General features: G+C 34.1%; 1 protein-coding gene across 1 annotated transcript; it reads right to left on the bottom strand.

Annotated features, from left to right (window-relative positions):
* Positions 1 to 4,053: 4,053 nt before the first annotated feature.
* On the bottom strand, positions 4,054 to 5,276 carry LOC100668895 (olfactory receptor 2AK2-like). Its single transcript, XM_010602658.3, has one exon. The coding sequence runs from the start codon at positions 5,148 to 5,150 to the stop codon at positions 4,206 to 4,208; it is 945 nt and encodes a 314-aa protein (XP_010600960.2). The 5' UTR covers positions 5,151 to 5,276; the 3' UTR covers positions 4,054 to 4,205.
* Between the last annotated feature and the right edge of the window lie 5,477 nt (positions 5,277 to 10,753).

Here is a 10,753-nt window from a genome sequence, read left to right on the forward strand (position 1 = left end):
GTCAGTTTTAGGATGAAACACAGGGGTTTAGGAACCCTAATTCAGATTTTTACTGAACGATTGAGTCCTATGAATAGTCAACATTTGCCTCACATTCAGTCACTTGTGGAAGGATTTCTAGAATATTGAAGTGATATTTGTAAGTTTTGAATACTGTGAAACTTGTACAGTTTCTGACATTTTCTTTAAGAACAAGAGAGCAAAAATACAAATATAAAATTGATATGGCTGTGGAAGAGGCCTGCACAGGTGAGAGGATCTGCAGTTCAAGTTTCTTATGTTTCAAAGAAAATCTACCTCTGAAGTTAGGTTTGATACCTTTAAGTGGTGCTCATTGTTATTGTTTTATTATCACTTGATATTGCGTGAGAAAAATATTTGTGTATTATACACAGACAGTTGTCAGCTACTTTGGATGGGTATGAGAACATGAAAACCTGGAACTCTTCCTGTGGCATAAAAAGAGAGATATCTCTCACCGGCCCATATATTAAATCAGGGAGTAAAAGTGGAGCGTGATGGTGGAAGGTAGAATGGGGGTGACTCACTCTGAATTGCAGAAGCAGGAATGTATTACTTGCTCTCTTGATTCATAGATTATCTACTCTAATAATAGCATCTACAGCTAATATTATTAAAAATTAAATTAGTTAACACATGCAAACAACTTAGAATGTTGTCCAGCATGCTGCAAGCCCTTAATAAATATTAGCTTAATGATGATTATTAATGATGATGCTGTTTTTACTGCCTTTTTGGATTATTATTTTACACAAACCAAGATTGATTCAAGGATGGAAGCATCTCCTCCACTGCTTTGCTCAAATGTGGACACAAATCCTTCTAAAAGCTTTCCCCATCCCAGTGTGACATGGTTCTACTAAAGTTTCAAGAGAAAAAGAAACAAAACTAGAACAAACTATCTACAGGGAGAATTACTTAAAATAAGCCCTGTACATACAGTCACTCTCTCTGATAAGGTTCAAAGACCTAAAGTTTGGTATTGAAGAAATCTGAAGTATAAGAGAGTAATCAATAGATAAATAGAGAGAGATAAATGAATGAATAACCAAATAAGCAGAGATATCAAGTTTGGTTCTCCAGAGCTCTAGTCAAAACCTGATTTGTGTGTTTTCATCTGATATCCTGCAATTTTGTTGGATTTGTATATTAAATCTAATAGTTTATTTTTGTTTTTGTTGGTTTGTTGTGTGTGTGTGTGTATTCTTTGCTGCTGTTGTTAGGTGATGTCCAGTTTGTTCTGACTCATAGCGACTCCTATGTACACCAGAAGGAAACACTGCTCTGTCCTGTGCCATCCTCACAATCATTGTTATGCTTGAGCCCAGAGTATTTCTTAGGATATTCTGTATATAAGATCATGTCATTTGAATAGGAACAAATTTACTTCTTTTCAAATTTGAATGCCATTTCCTATTTTTTTTTTTCCTAACTTTTCTGGCTAGTATTTACGTAATAATATGGAATAAGAGTTGTGAACTCAAGCATCCTTGTTTTGTTCCTGACATTACAGAAAAAACTTTTAAATTTTCACCAATGTGTGTGATATCAGCTGTGGGCATTTCATAACTGTCTTTAATCAGATACAAGCAGTTTCCTTACATTTCTAGTTTGTTGGGTGATTTTATTATGAAAGAGTATTGGAGTGTGTCAAATGATTTTTCTGCATCAATTAATATAATCATTTTTGTTCATTCTCTTAATTAATTGATATTTATGTTTAACCACTCCTGCATTTGTGGGATAAGTTTCACTGGGTCGTGGTGTATAGTCCTTCCAATATGCTGCCCTATTTGGTTTGCTAGTATTTTGTTGCAATTTGCTGCTGAATTTGGTTTGTTAGTATTTTGTAGAAGATTTGCATCCATATTTATAAGGTATATTGTGATTTTTTTTTTTTTTTTGCTTTGGTATCAGGGTGATAATGTCATTCTAGAATGAATTGCCTTCTATTTTTTGGCAGAGTTTGAGAAAGATTGTTGTTAATTTCTATCTGGTATCTTTTTATAATTTCTATCTCCTTATTGGCAGTCTCTATTTGTTAAGACATTATTTCACTGGTTACCTTTAGTCCTTTGTACATGGTATCCGTTAGCACCTTGAACATATTTAATACAGTTCATTGATATATTTCTCTAGTAATTCCAATATCTGAGTTGACTCAGGAATTGTTTCAAATTTTTTTATTTTTTCCTGTGAATGAGCCATGTGCTCCTGTTTATTTGCATGCCTAATATTTTGTTGTTGCTGTTGTGGAAAACTGAACATTGTGAATTACAAACCATAATTATTAAAATTATTGACAACGGATTAAAAACAATCTTGTCAGTGATTATCCTAAATACTTCACAGAAAATGTATACTTTCTTCCAATACCATTATTCATGCACTGTTTGAGCACTGGTTGGATTTTATCATCATGGCTTATATCCAATTTTATATTTAGTGCCAGGTAGTTTAGCAAGTCACTGCATTATTTATTATCAACAATTAGACTCTAAGAATTTCTCTTGTATTGCTGAATGGAATACAAATGATTAAACCCACATGGCGATAACACATTCATAGCTATACATGTATGAAAAATATGACCAAGCGATTTCAATCTTTGATGTATATACAAGATAATTCACTTAACATGTTCTCAAAAAGCTTTTGTGCAGGAAGTTTTATGGCAGTTTTATTCATGATAGCCAAACATTTCCTGCATCAGAACGGAAACAATTGCTCAGGAGCCATACAATGGAATGCAGCTTTGTAATATAAATGATGGCATTACAGAGACACACAAAAATATGGTTAAATCTTTTAAATATGTTGACTAAAAGAAGCCAGATATTAAAGAGAACTTTTTTTTTTCTGATTCCAAAGTTTCTACCCAATGGTGATGAGAAATAAGAGCTTCTATTTAATGGTGATAGAAGTCAGAATAATGACTGCATTTGTGGGGCCAAGAAGTCAACATGAAAGTAGCACAAGAGATGCTGAATGATGAAAACGCTCCACCTGTGGCTTCCCCCAAACTATTATGATGACAACTCCATATTTCCAATTATTTAGTCCAAGTCTTAGCCCAATTCTGAATGTCTCTTATTTCGTAGCATTTCATATCCCAATGTGTCCACAAAACTCAAATATCTGCTTTCTCCCAGTCTCCTGAATCTGGCCAGTTTTTGCTCCTCCACTAATATCACTTCGATCCAAGGCCATATTTTGTCACACCTGGGCTACTGCAATGGCCTCCTTGTGTTCACATCAATTCTATACTCACAACTCAGCAATGGTTGCCCAGCATTTTGGGTTAAAATCCAGAATCCTCATACTGATCTAGTTTATACTACATGTTCTGGCCCCATTACATCTACCTATTGCTTAAGTCTTACCAATTTACTCCTTGATCTTTTGTGGCTATGCAGGACATGTTCCCATCACAGGAAGTTCTCACTTGCTCTTTGCTCTTCCCAGAACACTCTCCCTCAGATGTCCACTTGATTCTCTTCCTTAACTCCTTTCAGTCGGACAAATTGTCACGTTCTTGTTTCTCCTTTCTGTATTTTACTTATAATTGCAAACATCTTTTAGTTTCCCTATTCCAATTTTCCACTTAGTTTTTCTTCATGGTAATTAAATACTTTTTGATATACTGTACAATTTATGCATTAATTTTATATATTGTCTTTCTCCTCACAATGAAATGTAAACTTTAAGAGAGCAGACATTTATGTCAGTTTTATAATGCTCAATCCCATATCACCATGCCTATAATAGCGTCACATACAAAGTTAAAGCATTAAAACTTTTGTTCAATGAACTACAGTTTGATCATCATATATATTATCTAGATATTATGCATTTTGCAATACATTATATTTTCTTTGCATTTTATTTCAGCAAATTAAAGAAGAAAAAATATTTGCTATGACATAGGAGTATTGTGTTTACAGGTACTAAATCTACTGCTTTAGAAGATAAACAACGTACATAATGGCAACCATTCTCTTGCTTATACATTCTAAATCAGTCCAGTTCCAATAGTAATGATTTAGTTATTTCTGAAAAGAGGCGAAATGAAGGCATTTGTCTAATTATTTATTTTGTAAACATTTCTTGGAGCTTACCTCTCTGTAGACAGTAGGCTAATCAAATCATGTTGTTCAGTTTCAAACTATAAAGGGTTCCTAAAGTCATATTTTCTGTACAAATATCCATTTTCCCAGCACTCTTCTCATGGCCCCCATGACCTCCTTATTCCTCAGACTGTAGATAAATGGGTTCAGAAGAGGTATAATGATACTGTAAAATACCGCGACCACTTTATCTTCCTCAGGGTAATGCAAGGAATGTGGCCTTGTATAGGTGGAGAGAGTAGTCCCATAGAATAGGCTTGCCACAATCAGATGAGAGGAACACGTGGAGATGGCTTTTGTCTGCCCTTTACCTGAGCTCATCTGGTACACCGCAACAAGCACCCGGGCATAGGAAGCCAGAATGGCCATGAATGGTAGTAGCAGAATGATAAGGCCACTAAAGAGGACAGTAAATTCATACTGGGAGGTGTCCTGACACACCAAAGGCATTAGAGATGGAACTTCACAGAAAAAGTGGTTAATGATCCGAGATGTACAGAATGGAAGTTGAAATACATGCAATGTATGTATTAAAGCATTGATAGAACTACTGGCCCATGCACATGTGACCATGGACAAACAGATCGTCTTGCTCATGAGCACAGGATAATGTGAAGGGTGACAGATCGCTACATATCTATCATAAGACATGAAACCAAGAAGAAGAGCTTCAGTTCCACCAAGGGTCAAGACTACAAAGGTTTGAATCTTACAGTCTAAAAAAGTAATGGTCTTATTATTTGACAGAAAGTTTGCTGCCATCTTGGGTACCGTGGTGGAGATGTACATCATGTCAATGAAGGAGAGCTGACTGAGGAGGAAGTACATGGGAGTGTGGAGCGGAGTGTCCAGTTGGATGACGTGGATCAGTATGATATTCCCCATCAAAGTCACTGAGAAGAGGCCCGCAATGGTGACAAAGAGGACAGTGTTCATTTGGCCATATTGGAAAAAGCCAAGAAGAATAAATTCTGCTCCAAAAGTTTGATTTTCTGTCTTCATGGCTTAAATAAAAATAAAGCATACAATATCTGAAAATTCAATGTAAACAACATTGAATGTCCTTCAGAAGAAAACAAAATGATTATTAAATGCAGTAGAATTTCCTTGAATCACTTTAGGTGACTATTTCCCTCCCTGTCTCTTTACACTGAATCTGCATCTGTTGAGCAATGGCCAATTTGGAAAAAAAAAAAAGATAAAGTTTTTTTTTTTTTTTTTTTTTTACTTTTTTCAAAATAGAAATATTATCTGGAAATAAACATTTAGATGATTTGCCAGCATGAGTCTTTTCTCCCCTTTTAAATATCTTCAAGATGAGAGATCAGAGATGTGCTTACTTGGTATGAGAAAAAAAATCTTCCACTCCATTCATTTAAGTAATTAAACATGACAGTGATGTTCAAATATGGTATAATATTCTTACAAAAAGAATTTCTTTCTCCATTTCTCGATTTTGAAATTATATTGGCTATAGGTTGTAATAAATGTTATATTACCATTTGTATGTCAGGAGTACTACAACTCTTACAAATGAATTGGTGGTTATTTCTATAATATCTGTAATTGCATGTGGAAATTTGTTGCCCAGGCAAAAAACAAATATGCAAGACCTTTAAGAAGGGCTGGAGAAAGAAACATTAAAATGTTACATCAGCAGTTATTAATCTAAGTTTAACTCAAGGAACATGTCAAGAATGGCCTTTTGAATTTGACTTGGTCCTTTTATATTAATAGGGGAAATTTACATTTAAACTGCACTTGGACGAAATGTCAGTTAGTAAAATGTTATTACTTGCTCCTCAGTTGAGATATGGAGTCAAAAGGTATTGATGCCCCATTAAAATTTGAAAGTTTTAGGTAATTGTTATTACAAAGATTGCTCAACAAAGTTGAGAAATTAAAATTATTTTCAATAAAAACTAGTCAGCTTTAATATAAAGTGTGACAAATAAGAAAATTAATTGACAATACCAACTGTTGATTATACATACATGCAAATATAAACACAATTCTAGCATGTAGATTTCAATGATCTATCATAAAGTTATATTTATTGATGACCTGACTATATTTGGTCTAAGGTGCAGTCACTTATGCTAAGCCCCACATCAGCAAACCAAACCTAAGTCTAGTTTCTGCAAATGCCTGACCTTCCCAGAAGCCAAAATGTGAGTTAACCAATTAAGACTTGCCTGCTGAGCTTAACCTAGTTCAAAACGTTCCATTAATCCCATCCCCATCACCAGAACTGTTAAAAACAAAATTTTTACAAAATTAAATTTGTATAAGAACTCATAACCTGTAGTTGCCATTCATGAATTAGAAAGCTCTTGTCTGAAACTTCCCATTCATAAATTGCAAGTTAAACTTATGGGTTCATATACAAATCTAATCTTGTAGAAATTTTGTTTTTAACATTATCTATAGTCAGCAAAGTTGGTATAAACTAAGGCACATTTGACTATAAGTAATCATATCACTAAGTTATATAGGAAAGGTATTACACACATTTCATATATTCTAAAAAGCTTTGATCCTATTGAACCATCATTCTTCATTATAGGCCTTTCTCAAAGAACAGTGCATTTTTCTAAAACAGCAAACACAGTGATATAAAATAATGATGGATGTTTGTATAATTCAGAAAAAAACAAAGACTTATTCTAACAACATTATGATTTTTTTGAATGTTCTAACCCATGAAATAGAATATGACAAATAAAAATAACAACACAAAAAAGAAAAAAATTTTCTGTTTAAAAGCTTTACTGTTTTTGAAAACCTGATAAATGAAAAACATTTAACTTGCTAAAAGTGTTCAATAAATTGTATAAATTATAATTTATAGTTTGCAATATTTTAATACATTATGAGTATATTTTTAATATTCTTAAAATTTTTTACATTAGTAATAACAATACTCAATGATAATAAAATATTATTTAAGTATGGTTATGCAAAAAACTGGCTTATGTTTTAAAAATATCAAATGCAAACACATGTAACTGAAAGGACAAAATAAATGTCATTGCAAGCTAGTTCACTGTAAACCAATTGATGTAAATACAATCTAAATTTCAAGATAGGTTATATATTTCAGACCATGATGCAATTTTTTAATAAAAATCTGAAAGAAAATGATCAAGTTAAAAATAAATTTTTTTTTAAATGCTGATAAGAGAATGAAGAGGAGGAAAAACAACGTAAAATTTTACGGATATAAATGTGATAAAATAGCTTGATAATTGGGTGTGATAGAAAAATAGGAAAGTAAGAATACAATAGCTGTAGACGTTATAAGGAGTCTTGATTCTGGTGTAGTGATTTTAGCACTGAGCTGGTAACTGAAAGGCAGGCGGTAGTTGGAACCCACCAGCTGCTGAACAGGAGGAGAAAGATGTGGCAGTCTGCTCCTGTAAAGATTTAAAGCCTTGGAAACCCTACGGGGCAGTTCTACTCTGTCCTATAAGGTCACTATGAGTTGCAATTGACTCCATGCAGTGGGTTTATAGAAGTTATATAATTATTATATGCCTATATATCATCAATAAATTATATACTCTGCCCATTGCCATGGAGTCAATTCCAATTCATAGTGACCCCTTGGGCAGAGCAGAACTGCCCCATAGGATTTCTAAGCTACCATCAGTACAGAAGGAGCCCTGTTTGTGCTGTGGTTATATGTTTGGCTGATAACAGAAGAGTTGGTGGTGTGATCCTACTAGGTGCTTTGAGGGAGAAAAATGTGGCAGTCTGCTCCTGTAAAGATTTACTGCCTTTGAAACCTACTTTGTCCTATATGGTCACTATGAGTTGGAATCTACTGGATGGCAGTGGGTTAATCTTTATGGAAACAGGCTGCCACATCTTTCTCCCTTGAAGTTCCTGGTAGGTTCCAACCCCTGACCTTTGGGTTAAAACCCAGTGCTTAACAACTGTACAACCAGGGTTCCTTCAATAAAATATGTAGAGAAGTCTGTTCTTTTTGTGAATTTGATCGTCTGTTCTACATTTTCTCCCACTCTGTCCAGGACTTTGTGTTGTAATCCCAGTCAGAGAAGAACCCTGGAGACTCTGGCCCCTGGAGATCCTTCTAACTCAGAACCGAAGCCGCCCCCGAAGTTTACCTTTCAGCCAAAGGTAAGACAGGCCTATAAAACGAACAGTATATGACATCAAATGGGCTACACCTGCCAAAAAACAGAGAGGGGAAGGCATGAAGGGACAGGAAAATTGGACAAATGGAATGTGGGAATGTGGGGTGGAAAGGGGGAGAGTGCTGACACAATAGGGATTGCAGCCAATGCCATGAAAAAAATCGTGTATAAACTTTTGAATGACAAAGTAATATAAACATATATATGGAAGGAAAAATTTATTAAAAAAAAGAAAATGGGAACACTGGCAACAATTTCCAATCTATTGGAATGCTCATTTCACTAAGTGGGGGTCGTTATTTTGATTTTGTAGTTTTTACCCCCAAAAATTTTATGTAAAGAATTATAAATCTAAACAAGAACCCAAATTAAATTCTTAGAATAAAAAATTTTAATATCACAAATAAAATCCAATTTACCAAAAATTAATAATAAAAATGAAAAGAGCTGACTAAGTGGAAAAAAATATACAAATAAGTGATACATCAAAAATGAGATAGAAGGCCTGAAATAAATAATCCAAAAATATTAAAACCTAGTTAAGCAAAAAAACTTTATTAAATTATTAGGCCAAAAATGTTGTGAGCAACCTTATCAGATAGGCAGTAGCATAGTTTTGGTAAAACACGGTAGATGTTTTCAAAACTTGCTAATCATTTCTCATGACCTTTGATCATATTCATACCTGTCGCAGTGGTTGAGTTAGGGCCGCTTACCAAAAGGTTTGCAGCTCGATTCCACCAGCGGCTCCTTGGAAGCCATACTGGGCAGTTCTGCTCTGTCCTACAGGGTGGCTTTGAGTCAGAATAGACTTGATGGCAACCGCTTTTTTTTTTTTAACTAACAGTTTCATATTAGGAATTTTTCTCGTGTAATTTATAGAAATGCACTAAACATACAGGAGAAATTTGAAATGAAGGGCACATGATGAAAATGGAGAAAGGAACTAAAAACATCAACTTGTTGAGATAATGTGCATGTATTCAAAATCGGTTATGAAAACTAGACAGTTACACATTATATACACATATATACATATGCATATAAGCATATATATTTCACTAAAAATAAAACAATTTACAAAATATTTTAATACCACTGCATAAGTTTCTCAACAGGTGTTTGTATTGCTTGAAATACTTTACATAGTTTACAACCTTTCACCTTTCTAATAATATTCCTGAACATGACTATGTCCTAAGCATAATACAAAGTGGTAAGGCAAAAATAAGAAAGAAATGTTTTTTCTACCCCAATCAAGACTATGAGTGATAGCTGCAGGGCCTTGTTGCCCAGTAGGGGTTGCATTGGACCTTCAAACCCTAACCCTTATCTCACCTTACCAAGATATGTCTCTCACCTTGCTCCTTTGTGATTGCCACCCCAAGAAAATTTCAGTTCAATGTATGGTCAAATCAATCTCCCATAACTTACCTTGATACTCATTTTTGCAGAAATCGTTCAAATGTAATCTGAATAATTTGGGCAGCCCAGAAATCATGCAAATCAAGGAAATGAGTGTGCAAAAAAAACCAATACAATCCACTCTACATAATTTATCAAATAAAACACATTCCTTTAAATAGTGTCCCTGAGATTAGTTGTATATTGATCTTTTTGATATGAATTGTAGTAAAGTCTCCAAGGTATTGTAATATTTTAGGTTAAATTCAGAGTAATTAGTGGCCTAAAACAGCTATTTGAAATTTGAATGGTTGTTGTTATGAAGGAGACTGCTCACATCCAGCGGGTCATGTTTTTAAAACTGAAGAATAAGCTACTGCATTGAAAAGCACATTCTTCTTCATTAGATGTGTAGACATCCACATTCTTTTCCAGATATAAAGTAATTAATTTTAAAACTTATTTCAGTTGAGATATATAGTGTCTCATATAGAGATATGTTTCATTTTCCCAGGAAATTTTATTTGAAATAAAACATTAGGTCAGAAGCTGGGGAAGGGGTCTGCAAAATTAAATAGATTTCCCTGTCACCCCACTTGGGGATAGTGTTACATACTCACAGCAAGTCCGTCTTTCACAAAGTTTTAAGTTAAATTATATTGTTTGTTGGTTATATATATCAAAGAGTCACAGAGACAAACTGCATATATCATGAATAATCAAGCTACTTTATTTGGCACCTCTACGGGGTGGCAGAGAAATAGATTTGAAAAGGAATCCAAAACTGTGGAAACCTCTAATCTGAAACACATTTCAGGAACTGTTACCACACTACGAGTATGCAAGATTGCCTGTTTTTTTTTTTTTTGCTTCAGACAATAAGCCTTCAATCATTTACCATGAAAAATTTTAATAAAAAAAGAAATGTTCAAACTCATTTTCTCATCCTTATATGAGGCTTTCAACCTCTTGATAGAAATGGGCTGACTGCCTAATCATGGTGGAATTCATATTTTGTTTCTCAGAGGCCTTCTGGGGAAA

Source organism: Loxodonta africana, unplaced genomic scaffold, assembly GCF_030014295.1.
Source record: "Loxodonta africana isolate mLoxAfr1 unplaced genomic scaffold, mLoxAfr1.hap2 scaffold_55, whole genome shotgun sequence".
Taxonomy (NCBI): Eukaryota; Metazoa; Chordata; class Mammalia; order Proboscidea; family Elephantidae; genus Loxodonta; species Loxodonta africana.

Bases quoted from the DNA above. Each gene is read 5' to 3' on its own strand.
- LOC100668895 (XM_010602658.3), bottom strand. From the start codon at position 5,150: ATGAAGACAGAAAATCAAACTTTTGGAGCAGAATTTATTCTTCTTGGC.